Here is a 15794-nt window from a genome sequence, read left to right as displayed (position 1 = left end):
TTCTGAAATTACTTTCTGATCTAGCTTGAATCCATGTCCTCACCAAATCTCATGTTGAATTGTAATCCTCAGTGTTGGAAATGGGGCCTGGTGAAATGTGATTGGCTCCTGGGAGTGGATTTCTTATGAATGGTTTAGCACCATCTTCTTGGTACTGTTCTCATGATAATGAGTGAGTTCTCACGAGATCTGGTTGTTCAAAAATGTGTGGTACCTCCCTCTTCTCTCTCTTGCTTCTGCTCTGGCCATGTGATATGCCTGCTACCCCTTTTGCTTCTGCCATGATTATAAGTTTCCTGGGGTCTCCCCAGAAGCTGAGAAGATGCTAGCATTATACTTCCTGTACAGCCTGTGGAACTGTGAGCCAATTAAAACCCTTTTCTTTCTAAATTACCCAGTCTCAGATATTTCTTTATAGCAGTGCAAGAATGGACTAATACAGAACATTGGTACATAGGAGTGGAGCATTGCTATAAAGATATATGAAAATGAGGAAGCAACTTTGGAACTGGGAAACAGGCAGAGATTGGAAAACTTTGGAGGCTCAGAAGACAAGAAGATGAGCGAAAGTTTGGAACTTCCTAGAGACTAGTTGAATGGTTGTGACCAAAATGCTGATAATGAGGTGGATGGTGAAGGCCAGGTTGAAGAAGTCTCAGATGGAAATGAGGAACTTATTGGGAAATGGAGCAAAGGTCACTTTTATTATGCCTTAGCAAAGAGCTTGGCTGCATTGTGCCCCTGACCTAGGGATCTGTGGAACTCTGAACTTGAGACTGATGATTTAGGGTATCTGATGGAATAAATTTCTAAGCAGCAAATCATTTAAGATATGGCCTGGCTGCTTCTAGTAACCTGTGCTCATAAGTGTAAGCAAAGAAGTGACCTAAAGTTGGAACTTATATTTAAAGGGGAAGCAGAGCATAAAAGTTCAGAAAATGTGCAGCCTGGCCATGTGGCAAAAGAGAAAAGCCTATTTTCACAGGAGGAATTCAAGCAGGCTGCAGAAATTTGCATAAGTAAAAAGAAACCTAGTGCTATTAGCCAAGACAATGGGAAAAAGGCCCCAAAGGCATTTCAAAGACCTTTGCAGCAGCCTCTCTTTTCACACAGGCCCAGAAGTTTAAGAATACAGCATGGGCCGGGCGCGGTGGCTCAAGCCTGTAATCCCAGCACTTTGGGAGGCCGAGACGTGTGGATCACGAGGTCAGGAGATCGAGACCATCCTGGCTAACCCGGTGAAACCCCGTCTCTACTAAAAAATACAAAAAACTAGCCGGGCGCTGTGACGGGCGCCTGTAGTCCCAGCTACTCGGGAGGCTGAGGCAGGAGAATGGCGTGAACCCGGGAGGCGGAGCTTGCAGTGAGCTGAGATCCGGCCACTGCACTCCAGCCTGGGCGACAGAGCGAGACTCCGTCTCAAAAAAAAAAAAAAAGAATACAGCATGGTTTCATGGGTCAGCCCCAGGGCCCCACTAACCTGCTGTTCCCTGCATCTCAGCAGCTCTTGTTTCAGCCATAGCTCAAAGGGGCCCAGGTACGGCTGAAGCGGCTGCTTCAGAGGGTTCAGGCAATAAGCCTGGGGGGCGTTCACATGATATTAAGGCTGCAGGTGCACAGAATGCAAGAGTTAATCCTTGGGAGCCTCCACCTAGATTTCAGAGAATATATGGGAAATCCTGAGTGCTCAAGCAGAAGCCGCTGCAGGGGCAGAACCTCTACTAGAACGGTGCAAAGGAGAAATGTGGGGTTTGAGCCCCCACACTAGTTCCCACTGGAGCACTGCCTAGTGGAGCTGTGGGAAGAGGGCCACCGCCCTCCAGACCCCAGAGTGGCAGATCCTGGCAGCTTGCACCCTCAGCATGGAAAAGCCACAGAAACCTAATGCCAGTTTGTGAGAGCAGCCTCAGGGACTGAGCCTTGCAAAGCCACTGGGGTGGGACTAGTTGCCCAAGGCCTTGAGAGTCCACCCGTCACACCAGTGTACCCTGGATGTGAGACATGGAGTAAAAGGAGATTGTTTTGGAGCTTTAAGATTTAATAACTGCCCTGCTGGGTTTTGGACTCGTGTGGGGCCTGTAGCCTCTTTCTTTTGGCTGATTTTTCCCTTTTAAGATGGGAATATTTTACCCAATGCTTGTACCTCCATTGTGTCTTGGAAGTAAATAACTTATTTTTGATTTTTACAGGCTTGTAGGTGGAAGAGATTTGCCTTATCTCAGATGAGACTTGGGATTTTGGACTTTTGAGTTAATGCTGGAATGATTTTGGACTTTGGGGGACTATTGAGAAGGCATAATTGTATTTTGCAATGTGAGAAGGATAAGATGTTTGGGGGACCAGGGGCAAAATGATATGATTTGGATTTATGTCCCCAACAAATCTCATGTCAAATTTTAATCCCTGTTGTTGGAGGTGGGGCATGGTGGGAGGTGTTTGGATCATAAGAGTGGATGCCTCATGAATGGTTTAGCACCATCCCCTTGATGCAGTGCTCATGATAGTGAATTTTCATGGGATTCGGTTGTTTAAAAGTGTGTGGCACCTCCTTCCCACCCTCATTCTCTATTGCTCCTGCTCTGGCCATGCTCCCACTTTGCCTTCCACCATGATTTAAGTTTCCTGAGGCCTCCTCAGAAGCTAAGCAGATACTAGCACCATGCTTCCTGTACAACCTGCAGAACCATGAGCCAATTAAATCTCTTTTCTTTTTTTTTTTTTTTAAATTTATTTATTATTATTATACTTTAAGTTGTAGGGTACATGTGCATAACGTGCAGGTTTGTTACATATGTATACTTGTGCCATGTTGCTGTGCTGCACCCATCAACTCGTCATTTACATCAGGTATAACTCCCAATGCAATCCCTCCCCCCCCCCTCCCCATGATAGGCCCCGGTGTGTGATGTTCCCCTTCCTGAGTCCGAGTGATCTCATTGTTCAGTTCCCACCTATGAGTGAGAACATGCGGTGTTTGGTTTTCTGTTCTTGTGATAGTTTGCTAAGAATGATGGATTCCAGCTGCATCCAAGTCCCTACAAAGGACTCAAACTCATCCTTTTTTATGGCTGCATAGTATTCCATGGTGTATATGTGCCACATTTTCTTAATCCAATCTGTCACTGATGGACATTTGGGTTGATTCCAAGTCTTTGCTATTGTGAATAGTGCTGCAATAAACATACGTGTGCATGTGTCTTTATAGCAGCATAATTTATAATCCTTTGGGTATATACCCAGTAATGGGATGGCTGGGTCATATGGTACATCTAGTTCTAGATCCTTGAGGAATCGCCATACTGTTTTCCATAATGGTTGAACTAGTTTACAATCCCACCAACAGTGTAAAAGTGTTCCTATTTCTCCACATCCTCTCCAGCACCTGTTGTTTCCTGACTTTTGAATGATCGCCATTCTAACTGGTGTGAGATGGTATCTCATTGTGGTTTTGATTTGCATTTCTCTGATGGCCAGTGATGATGAGCATTTTTTCATGTGTTTGTTGGCTGTATGAATGTCTTCTTTTGAGAAATGTCTATTCATATCCTTTGCCCACTTTTTGATGGGGTTGTTTGTTTTTTTCTTGTAAATTTGTTGGAGTTCTTTGTAGGTTCTGGATATTAGCCCTTTGTCAGATGAGTAGATTGCAAAAATTTTCTCCCATTCTGTAGGTTGCCTGTTCACTCTGATGGTAGTTTCTTTTGCTGTGCAGAAGCTCTTTAGTTTAATGAGATCCCATTTGTCAATTTTGGCTTTTGCTGCCGTTGCTTTTGGTGTTTTAGACATGAAGTCTTTGCCCATGCCTATGTCCTGAATGGTACTACCTAGATTTTCCTCTAGGATTTTTATGGTATTAGGTCTAACATTTAAGTCTCTAATCCATCTTGAATTAATTTTCGTATAAGGAGTAAGGAAAGGATCCAATTTCAGCTTTCTACTTATGGCTAGCCAATTTTCCCAGCACCATTTATTAAATAGGGAATCCTTTCCCCATTTCTTGTTTCTCTCAGGTTTGTCAAAGATCAAATGGCTGTAGATGTGTGGTATTATTTCTGAGGACTCTGTTCTGTTCCATTGGTCTATATCTCTGTTTTGGTACCAGTACCATGCTGTTTTGGTTACTGTAGCCTTGTAGTATAGTTTGAAGTCAGGTAGCGTGATGCCTCCAGCTTTGTTCTTTTGACTTAGGATTGTCTTGGAGATGCGGGCTCTTTTTTGGTTCCATATGAACTTTAAAGCAGTTTTTTCCAATTCTGTGAAGAAACTCATTGGTAGCTTGATGGGGATGGCATTGAATCTATAAATTACCTTGGGCAGTATGGCCATTTTCACGATATTGATTCTTCCTATCCATGAGCATGGTATGTTCTTCCATTTGTTTGTGTCCTCTTTTATTTCACTGAGCAGTGGTTTGTAGTTCTCCTTGAAGAGGTCCTTTACATCCCTTGTAAGTTGGATTCCTAGGTATTTGATTCTCTTTGAAGCAATTGTGAATGGAAGTTCATTCATGATTTGGCTCTCTGTTTGTCTGTTACTAGTGTATAAGAATGCTTGTGATTTTTGCACATTAATTTTGTATCCTGAGACTTTGCTGAAGTTGCTTATCAGCTTAAGGAGATTTTGGGCTGAGACAATGGGGTTTTCTAAATATACAATCATGTCATCTGCAAAGAGGGACAATTTGACTTCTTCTTTTCCTAACTGAATACCCTTGATTTCTTTCTCTTGCCTGATTGCCCTAGCCAGAACTTCCAATACTATGTTGAATAGGAGTGGTGAGAGAGGGCATCCCTGTCTTGTGCCAGTTTTCAAAGGGAATTTTTCCAGTTTTTGCCCATTCAGTATGATATTGGCTGTGGGTTTGTGATAAATAGCTCTTTTTATTTTGAGGTACGTTCCATCAATACCGAATTTATTGAGCGTTTTTAGCATGAAGGGCTGTTGAATTTTGCCAAAAGCCTTTTCTGCATCAATTGAGATAATCATGTGGTTCTTGTCTTTGGTTCTGTTTATATGCTGGATTATGTTTATTGATTTGCGAATGTTGAACCAGCCTTGCATCCCAGGGATGAAGCCCACTTGATCATGGTGGATAAGCTTTTTGATGTGTTGCTGAATCCGGTTTGCCAGTATTTTATTGAGGATTTTTGCATCGATGTTCATCAGGGATATTGGTCTAAAATTCTCTTTTTTTGTTGTGTCTCTGCCAGGCTTTGGTATCAGGATGATGTTGGCCTCATAAAATGAGTTAGGGAGGATTCCCTCTTTTTCTATTGATTGGAATAGTTTCAGAAGGAATGGTACCAACTCCTCCTTGTACCTCTGGTAGAATTCAGCTGTGAATCCATCTGGTCCTGGACTTTTTTTGGTTGGTAGGCTATTAATTATTGCCTCAATTTCAGAGCCTGCTATTGGTCTATTCAGGGATTCAACTTCTTCCTGGTTTAGTCTTGGAAGAGTGTAAGTGTCCAGGAAATTATCCATTTCTTCTAGATTTTCCAGTTTATTTGCGTAGAGGTGTTTATAGTATTCTCTGATGGTAGTTTGTATTTCTGTGGGGTCGGTGGTGATATCCCCTTTATCATTTTTAATTGCGTCGATTTGATTCTTCTCTGTTTTCTTCTTTATTAGTCTGGCTAGTGGTCTGTCAATTTTGTTGATCTTTTCAAAAAACCAACTCCTGTATTCATTGATTTTTTGGAGAGTTTTTTGTGTCTCTATCTCCTTCAGTTCTGCTCTGATCTTAGTTATTTCTTGCCTTCTGCTAGCTTTCGAATGTGTTTGCTCTTGCTTCTCTAGTTCTTTTAATTGCGATGTTAGAGTGTCAATTTTAGATCTTTCCTGCTTTCTCTTGTGGGCATTTAGTGCTATAAATTTCCCTCTACACACTGCTTTAAATGTGTCCCAGAGATTCTGGTATGTTGTATCTTTGTTCTCGTTGGTTTCAAAGAACATCTTTATTTCTGCCTTCATTTCGTTATGTACCCAGTAGTCATTCAGGAGCAGGTTGTTCAGTTTCCATGTAGTTGAGCGGTTTTGATTGAGTTTCTTAGTCCTGAGTTCTAGTTTGATTGCACTGTGGTCTGAGAGACAGTTTGTTATAATTTCTGTTCTTGTACATTTGCTGAGGAGTGCTTTACTTCCAATTACGTGGTCAATTTTGGAGTAAGTATGATGTGGTGCTGAGAAGAATGTATATTCTGTTGATTTGGGGTGGAGAGTTCTATAGATGTCTATTAGGTCTGCTTCCTGCAGAGATGAGTTCAATTCCTGGATATCCTTGTTAACTTTCTGTCTCGTTGATCTGTCTAATGTTGACAGTGGAGTGTTGAAGTCTCCCATTATTATTGTGTGGGAGTCTAAGTCTCTTTGTAAGTCTCTAAGGACTTGCTTTATGAATCTGGGTGCTCCTGTATTGGGTGCATATATATTTAGGATAGTTAGCTCTTCCTGTTGAATTGATCCCTTTACCATTATGTAATGGCCTTCTTTGTCTCTTTTGATCTTTGATGGTTTAAAGTCTGTTTTATCAGAGACTAGTATTGCAACCCCTGCTTTTTTTTGTTCTCCATTTGCTTGGTAAATCTTCCTCCATCCCTTTATTTTGAGCCTATGTATGTCTCTGCGTGTGAGATGGGTCTCCTGAATACAGCAGACTGATGGGTCTTGACTCTATCCAGTTTGCCAGTCTGTGTCTTTTAATTGGAGCATTTAGTCCATTTACATTTAAGGTTAAGATTGTTATGTGTGAACTTGATCCTGCCATTATGATATTAACTGGTTATTTTGCTCGTTAGTTGATGCAGTTTCTTCCTAGCCTCGATGGTCTTTACATTTTGGCATGTTTTTGCAATGGCTGGTACCGGTTGTTCCTTTCCATGTTGAGTGCTTCCTTCAGGGTCTCTTGTAAGGCAGGCCTAGTGGTGACAAAATCTTTAAGCATTTGCTTATCTGTAAAGGATTTTATTTTCTCCTTCACTTATGAAACTTAGTTTGGCTGGATATGAAATTCTGGGTTTAAAATTCTTTTCTTTAAGAATGTTGAATATTGGCCCCCACTCTCTTCTGGCTTGTAGAGTTTCTGCCGAGAGATCTGCTGTGAGTCTGATGGGCTTCCCTTTGTGGGTAACCCGACCTTTCTCTCTGGCTGCCCTTAAGATTTTTTCCTTCATTTCAACTTTGGTGAATCTGGCAATTATGTGTCTTGGAGTTGCTCTTCTCGAGGAGTATCTTTGTGGCGTTCTCTGTATTTCCTGGATTTGAATGTTGGCCTGCCCTACTAGGTTGGGGAAGTTCTCCTGGATGATATCCTGAAGAGTGTTTTCCAAGTTGGTTCCATTTTCCCCCTCACTTTCAGGCACCCCAATCAGACGTAGATTTGGTCTTTTTACATAATCCCATACTTCTTGCAGGCTTTGTTCATTTCTTTTTCTTCTTTTTTCTTTTGGTTTCTCTTCTCGCTTCATTTCATTCATTTGATCCTCCATCGCTGATACTCTTTCTTCCAGTTGATCGAGTCGGTTACTGAAGCTTGTGCATTTGTCACGTATTTCTCGTGTCATGGTTTTCATCTCTTTCATTTCGTTTAGGACCTTCTCTGCATTAATTACTCTAGCCATCAATTCTTCCACTTTTTTTTCAAGATTTTTAGTTTCTTTGCGCTGGGTACGTAATTCCTCCTTTAGCTCTGAGAAATTTGATGGACTGAAGCCTTCTTCTCTCATCTCGTCAAAGTCATTCTCCGTCCAGCTTTGATCCGTTGCTGGCGATGAGCTGCGCTCCTTTGCCGGGGGAGATGTGCTCTTATTTTTTGAATTTCCAGCTTTTCTGCCCTGCTTTTTCCCCATCTTTGTGGTTTTATCTGCCTCTGGTCTTTGATGATGGTGATGTACTGATGGGGTTTTGGTGTAGGTGTCCTTCCTGTTTGATAGTTTTCCTTCTAACAGTCAGGACCCTCAGCTGTAGGTCTGTTGGAGATTGCTTGAGGTCCACTCCAGACCCTGTTTGCCTGGGTATCAGCAGCAGAGGCTGCAGAAGATAGAATATTTCTGAACAGCGAGTGTACCTGTCTGATTCTTGCTTTGGAAGCTTCCTCTCAGGGGTGTACTCCTCCCTGTGAGGTGTGGGGTGTCAGACTGCCCCTAGTGGGGGATGTCTCCCAGTTAGGCTACTCAGGGGTCAGGGACCCACTTGAGCAGGGAGTCTGTCCCTTCTCAGATCTCAACCTCCGTGTTGGGAGATCCACTGCTCTCTTCAAAGCTGTCAGACAGAGTCGTTTGCGTCTGCAGAGGTGTCTGCTGCGTTTGTTTAGTTTACTGTGCCCTGTCCCCAGAGGTGGAGTCTACAGAGACAGGCAGGTTTCCTTGAGCTGCTGTGAGCTCCACCCAGTTCGAGCTTCCCAGCAGCTTTGTTTACCTACTTAAGCCTCAGCAATGGCGGGCGCCCCTCCCCCAGCCTCGCTGCTGCGTTGCCGGTAGATCACAGACTGCTGCGCTAGCAATGAGGGAGGCTCCCTGGGTGTGGGACCCTCCCGGCCAGGTGTGGGATATGATCTCCTGGTGTGCCTGTTTGCTTAAAGCGCAGTATTGGGGTGGGAGTTACCCGATTTTCCAGGTGTTGTGTGTCTCAGTTCCCCTGGCTAGGAAAAGGGACTCCCTTCCCCCTTGCGCTTCCCAGGTGAGGCAATGCCTTGCCCTGCTTCAGCTCTCGCTGGTCGGGCTGCAGCAGCTGACCAGCACCGATCGTCCGGCACTCCCCAGTGAGATGAACCCAGTACCTCAGTTGAAAATGCAGAAATCACCGGTCTTCTGTGTCGCTTGCGCTGGGAGTTGGAGACTGGAGCTGCTCCTATTCGGCCATCTTGCTCCGCCCCCCCTAAATCTCTTTTCTTTATAAATTACTCAGTCTCAGGTATTTCTTTATAGCAATGGGCTAACGGCCTAATGTACTCCTATTATTGATTTCTAGTTTCATGCCATGGTAGTAGGAAAAGATACTTGATGCTATTTCAATCTTCTTATGTTTGTTAAGCTTTGTTTTGTGACCTAATATATGGTCTGTCCTGGAAGGCATTCCATGTGTGCTTGAGAATAATGGATATTTTGTTGCTGCTGAATGGAATGCTCTGTATATGTCTATTAGATGCATTTGGTGTAAAGAGCAATTCAAGTCTCCTATGCTGAGTGTTGATGTCCCATCAGTATTTATATGTTGAAACCTCATCACTCATCTGATAGTATTAAGAGGTAGGGTCTTGTGGAAAGTAAGACATGAAGACTTATGAATGGGATTAGAGCCCCTATGAATGGTATTAACACCCTTATAAAAGAGATTGAAGGGGGCATGTTTGCCCCTTTCCACCATGTCAGGACACAGCAACAAGGTGCAATCTATGAAAAATGGGCCCTCATCAGACATTGTATCTGCTAGCACCCTGACCTTGGATTTCCCGGCCTCTAGAAGTTTAAGAAATAGGCCAGGCATGGTGGCTCACATCTGTAATCCCAGCACTTTGGGAGGCTGAGGTGGGTAGATCACCTGAGGTCAGGAGTTCAAGACCAGCCTGGCCAACATGGCAAAACCCCATCTCTACTAAAAAGACAAAAATTAGCCAGATGTGGTGGTGCATGCCTGTAGTCCCAGCTACTTGGGAGGGTGAGGCAGGAGAATCACTTGAACCTGAGAGGCAGAGGTTGCAGTGAGCCAAGATCATGCCACCACACTCCAGCCTAGGCAACAGAGTGAGACTCCATCTCAAAAACAACAAGAAGTTTAAGAAATAAATTTGTATTATTTACAAATTACCTAGCCTAAGGTATTTTTTTTAAAACAGCCTGAACAGACTAAGACAAAATTTAATTTTTAAATAATTTTCTGCCTGGCCTATTGTTGAAAATGGGATATTGACATCCACTACTATTATTGTATTACAGTTTATCTCTGCCTTCAGATCTCTTAATTTTTGCATTTAGGTGCTCTGATGTTTGGTGCATATATATATATATATATATATATACACACACACACACACACACACAATTATGTCTTCTTGATGAATTCACTCCTTTATTATCATATAATTACCATCTTTGCCTTTTTTCAAAGTTTGACTTAAAGTCTGTTTAAACTGATGTAAATATAGCTATCCCTGCTCTCTTTTGGTTTCCATTTGCATGAAATATTTTTTCCATCCTTTCATTTTCAATCTATACATTTTTTAAAGGTGAAGTGAGTCTCCTATAGGCAACATATAGTTGGGTCTTGTTTTTGTGTTTGTGTTTAAATCCATCAAGCTAATCTATATCTTTTGAGAATTTAATTCATTTACATTTGAGGTAATTATTGATAGATAAGGCTTTACTGCTTCCATTTTGTTCATTGTTTCCTGGTTGTTTTGTAGATCCTTTTTTCCTTTCTTCCTGTCTTACTGTCTTTGTTTCTGATTATATGGTTTTCTATAGTGGTATACTTTGATTCTTTACTTGTGATCTTTTATGTATAATCTACCATTTTGCTGACTATACTTCTTAGTTTAAGGTGCTAAGAGTACAGTAATTCATAAAATAGAGCCACGTCTCTACTCAAACTTAAGGTGAGAGAGTGCTTTCTGAATTCCTTTCTGCAGACTTAGGATTTAAATCTGAAGTGAGCACAGCCCTGTGGGTTCTGTGGGTGATGATAGACAACTACTCTGGGATCTGAGTGGGATCAGTAGTGACGCAGTGAAAGATGTGTGGGGGCTGTTGGGACATGGGAGCCTCAAGGGTGTTCGGGGCCAGGTGGACTCCTCGCATTCCAGCCTCAGGTCCCTCAATCCTCCCAAATTGCTGACAACTGTGAAATAAGGATGCTGATGCCAGGATCTGACATCATAGCATCCTGGGCAAAAGGCTCAGTTCCTCACACTCAAGTGAAAGAGAGTGGGTCAGCTGTGGTGGTCAGGTGTATGTGGTATAGAGTGTGTGTGTGTCTGTGTGTGATGTGTGTGTTGGGGGGAATGTGTGTGGGAGTGGTGTGATGTGTGTGTGTACATGTACAGTGTGTGTGTATCTATATGGTATGGTGTGCATATGTGTGTGGTGAGTACATGGTGTGTGTGTGAGATGTGCAGTATGTTGCATGATGTGTGTGAATGTGTGCTGTGTATGGTGTGGGGTGTGTGTGTGTGTGATACATCATGTGGTGTGTGTGTATGCATGTGTGGTGTGTGTGTCAGTGTGTTGAGTATGTGATGTGTTGTATGCTATGTATGGTGTGTGTGTTTATAGTGTCTGTGGCATGTTGTGTGATGTGTGTGTGTTTAAGGTGTCTAAGGCTGTGTAGATGCGGACGCTTTATAGATGCTCTACAGAGGGCTGTCTTTGCTCAGCAGCTCTCTTAGACCCCTGTAATCTTTCTTTTATTGTACTGCAAATTACATTGCCCACCAAGAACGTCACAATGGGCAGCCATGGGCAGTGATTCCCAGCCCTTTTGAAATTTTTACGCTACTCAGTATCCCTCTCTCTCTTTGCTTATTTGTCACTTTAAAATAAAATCAGATTCATTGAGCTTTGTGTCTTTAGGGGAATTCTCAGTGAAGTCTGGAAACCCTTCCCCTCAGGTTTTCCCACTGCTGCTTGGAGTTTCTGGTATGAAGTGCTGGTGCTCTCCACCAAGCAGCAGGTGCATCTGCAAATTACTGTGGGATGTTAACGGCTATATACTTTCTTATTCATTACAGCCCCAGTCCCCAAAAGGCAAAAATGTGACCACTGGACTCCCTGCCCATCTGACACCTATGCCTACAGGTTACTCAGTGGAGGTGGCATAAACAAGTACGCCAAAATCTGCTTTGAGGATGACCTGTAAGTACCAGTGTTTAGAAGGAAAATAAAGCTATCCTACTGATTCTTCCACCTTCCCTGAGGCTGACCAAGCAGCAGTTCTGCCCATAGGAGAGAACCATATGTCGTTGGTCTCGGGCAAAAGGCTGAGAGCATCCAAGTGGAAATGAGAAAGCTCTGCTGTATTCACCAGGGAAGGAGCTGATTGTCTCTAATGGCTGTATGTGTCCGGTGTTGAATGGTTTTACTGTTTCATTTGACTGCAGTTATACTTAGGATTTAAATCTGAAGTGAGCACAGCCCTGAGGGTTCTGTGGGTGATGGTAGACAACTACTCTGGGATCTGAGTAGGGATCAGTAGTGATGCAGTGAAAGGCGTGTGGGGGACGTAGGGGCATGGGAGCCTCAGGGGTGTTCAGGGCCAGGTGGGCTCTGAACAAAGTTAGACTACTTTAAAAAGCAAAGTTAGACTACTTTACTTTGAATATGTGGCAAAGTCCTTCAAAGTCATGGGAATATGAAAATTCAGCTGATAGTTTCTTAGTTTTATTTTATGATCCTCACCCTCCTGGATTAAAGCAGGTGTTGTTTCTGTTTGCAGTCCATATTTCACACTTCTTCAATATTTTGGGAAAATCCATATAGGATTGATACTATTTCTTCGTTAAATATTTGGTGTGATTTCCCAACAAAGTCATCCTGGCCTGGAAGGGTTTATTTTGAGGTTTTTAACTGCAAATTTAATTGATGTAATAAGTACAGCACTACTTAAGTTATCTGTTTCTTCTTGAGTGGCCCTTTTTTTTTTTTTTTTTTTTTTGTGCTTCCTTGATTTATAGCACAGCCGAGTCTGTCTTTGTTCAGACTGAAATCAGCCATTTCTCTAAAAGGACAGTTCCTTAATGGGACATGGTATTTAGAAACTGAGACCTAGACACCCATGGCCACTTTTAGTGGACAGAACCAAGCAATGCATTTGTTTCTAAATCATAAATTTACATTAGCATTTACAATTCAAATTCAACAGTGCAGGAGTCTTACCCCCTTAAGTTCTTTGATTTTACATTTTAACTCTTCCTTTACACTGAGAATCTTGGTTCCTAGTACTATTAACCTTTGCCTTCAAATTACAATACCAGGACTACTAACAATACAACTACTGAGCGAAGTTAAAAAATGTTGTTTGCAGTTCCTTACAGGTTTAAAAATATTTTATTAAGGGTATAAAAAGTCAGATGTCTATATTAATCAAGGCTCTCCAGAGACACAGAGCCAATGGCGGTGGGAGGTAGGAAGAGAAAGGAAAGAGTGGATTTATTTATTAGGGAAATTGGCTTATGCAATTATGGAGGCCAAGAGGTCCCATGACAGGCCATCTGCAAGTTGGAGACCCTGGGATGCTGGTAACATGGCTGAGTCCAAGTACCAAAGCCTCAGAACCAGAGAGGCAGATGGTGTAATTCTCAGTTTGAAAATCAATAGGAGATGGGGGGTCTGCTGGTGTCAGTCTTGGAGTCTAAAGGCTGGAGAGCCTGGAGTTCTCATGTTCAAAGTAGGAGAAGTAGAAGGGTGTCCCAGCTCCAGCAGACAGAGAGAGAGAGACAAAAGGGGATTGAAGTTGTCTTTTTTTTTTTTTTTGAAACAGAGTCTCTCTCTGTCACCAGGCTGGAGTACAGTGGCGCCATCTCGGCTCACTGCAACCTCTGCCTCCCGGGTTCAAGCAGTTCTCCTGCTTCAGCCTCCCGAGTAGCTGGGACTACAGGCGTGCACCACCATGCCCAGCTAATTTTTGTATTTTTAGTAGAGACAGAGTTTCACCATGTTGGCCAGGATGGTCTTGATCTCTTGACCTTGTGATCCGCCTGCCTCAACCTCCCAAAGTGCTGGGATTACAGGTGTGAGCCACCATGCCCAGCCAAAGTTGTCCTTTTATAAGGAACCCACCCACTCCTGTGATAACAGCATTAATCCATTCAGGAGGGCAGAGTTGTCATGGCCTAATCACTTCCTAAATGTCCCACCTCTTAATATTGTTGCAATAGCAATGAAATTTCCACATGACTTTGAGAGGTGACAAACATTCAACTCATAGCAATGGCCACAGTCATATGAAATAATTACTTTCCCTGTAGTTATTTTACATTGGATTAATTTCCATTTGCTTTCAATGCTAGGTTTTTCTCTTTTTCTTTGGGTTTCATTTAATTTTTGTATATATATTTATGTTGTTCAGAAATCAGCATTATGTTTGAACATTACAGTTCCAAAAAAGGAGGCTCAGAGAAATCTTCCCTGTATTCTCCACCTTTTCTCCCCACCTCCTGTTCCCATCTCCATTAATTTTTAAATTCGTTTTTGATTTATTCTTCCAGTATTTTTTAATGGAAAAAAATAAGCTATATATATATATAATTAATACATATCTATGTATGTTTTGTATACATGTATATATGTGCATGTATACCTGTGAATATATGTATATGTGTGTATGAATATGTGCACATATATGTGTATATACACATGTATATACATATACACTCATATGTACACACACATATATATCCTTTCTTACATAAAAGGTGGTAAACTCTATACACAGTTTTGACTTTGGCTTTCTTCACTTAACAGTTAAGAGATTATTCCATATCAGTACATAAGGCTTTTCCTCATTTCCTTTATTGATATGTGGTATTCCATAGCATGGATGTGTCATAGTTTATTCAACTAGTTCTGCACTGATAGGCATTTCTGATGTTTGATATATTTTGGTATTACCAATAATGCTGCAATGAATAACATGATGAATATATCATTTTGTAATAAATTATGATAATGTGAACACTTGTGTAACCACCATCCTGGCTAAGAAGTAGACTATCACTTATCTCTCCATAAGCCCTCTGTGTACCCCTTCCCAAATGCAACTTCCTCTTTCCTTCCTGCCCAATGGTAACCTGGATTTTTTTTATGTCGATTAATTTCCTCACTTCGCTTGGTAGTTTTACTGCCTAAACATGCATTACAAAATACTGTTATTTAATTAAACATTTGTTTAATGTTGTCTGTTTTGGACTTTGTATAAATGGAATCGTAAACCAAATACTCTTTTGTGTCTGAGATTTATCCTTCTTGTTGGATGTAGCTATTGTTCTTAGATGTTCATTGCTGTCTCGTATTGCATTGCGTAAATATGTTACAGTTATCCACTCTATGGTTAAATGACATTTGAGTCTTCCCCAGTTTGGGGTTATTATGCCCAGTACTGTTTATGTCTCTTGGTGCACATGTACCTACATTTCTGTTGAGTGTTTTTTTGCAGAAGGATTCTCACAACTAGCCTCAAATTCGGTGATACTCTAGAAAAACTCCTAAGACCCAATAACATGTTACACTTATAGGTAAGATTTATTACAGCAAAAGACACAGAGCAAACGCTGCTGCATGTTCTGCTGATGGTGAATTCTTCCAGTTTATGTTTCTTTGAAATATCTTTATTTCATCTTTGTTCCTGAAAAATACTTTTGCAGGCTGTGTTGGCCATTATTTTATTTCAGCACATTCAAGGTACTATTCCACTGTCTTCTAGGTTCTATATTTTCCTTTTGAGAAGTCAGCTGACAGTCTTATTGTTGCTACTGTGAAAGTAACTGCCTATTCCCCTCATCCCTGTAACCTTTGAGATTCCTTGTCTTTGGTTTTCAACATTTGTACCCCAGTGTGTCTTTTGTTGTTTTATCTTCTTTAGAGTTTTTTTGAGTTTCTTAAATATGTAGTTATTGAAGTCCTTCATCAAATTTAACAAATTATCTGCTCTTGTATCTTCTGCCCATTCACTTTCTCCTCTTCTTCTGAGATTCTTAATGAAACATATGTTAGACCTTATCACTACTATATTCTCTATAGCCTACAATCTATTTTGTATTTTCCATTTGTTTATCTCTCTTCTCTTTATCATGGTCAGAGATGTTT

The 15794-nt window shown here is 41.6% G+C and overlaps 1 protein-coding gene across 2 annotated transcripts in view; it reads left to right on the top strand.

Annotated features, from left to right (window-relative positions):
• The window catches only part of FAM3B (family with sequence similarity 3 member B), a 59904-nt gene that overhangs the window by 24573 nt on the left and 19537 nt on the right, over positions 1-15794 (top strand). For both annotated transcript variants that reach the window (XM_025379759.1, XM_025379757.1), the window contains one exon: positions 11723-11846. In XM_025379759.1, the coding sequence (XP_025235544.1) occupies positions 11723-11846 (124 nt within the window). The remainder of the gene's footprint in view (positions 1-11722; positions 11847-15794) is intronic.

The sequence above is a fragment of the Theropithecus gelada genome, chromosome 3 (genome assembly GCF_003255815.1).
Source record: "Theropithecus gelada isolate Dixy chromosome 3, Tgel_1.0, whole genome shotgun sequence".
Taxonomy (NCBI): Eukaryota; Metazoa; Chordata; class Mammalia; order Primates; family Cercopithecidae; genus Theropithecus; species Theropithecus gelada.
The sequence above is the reverse complement of the archived record's forward strand: the minus strand, read 5'-3'. Positions and strand labels throughout refer to the sequence as shown.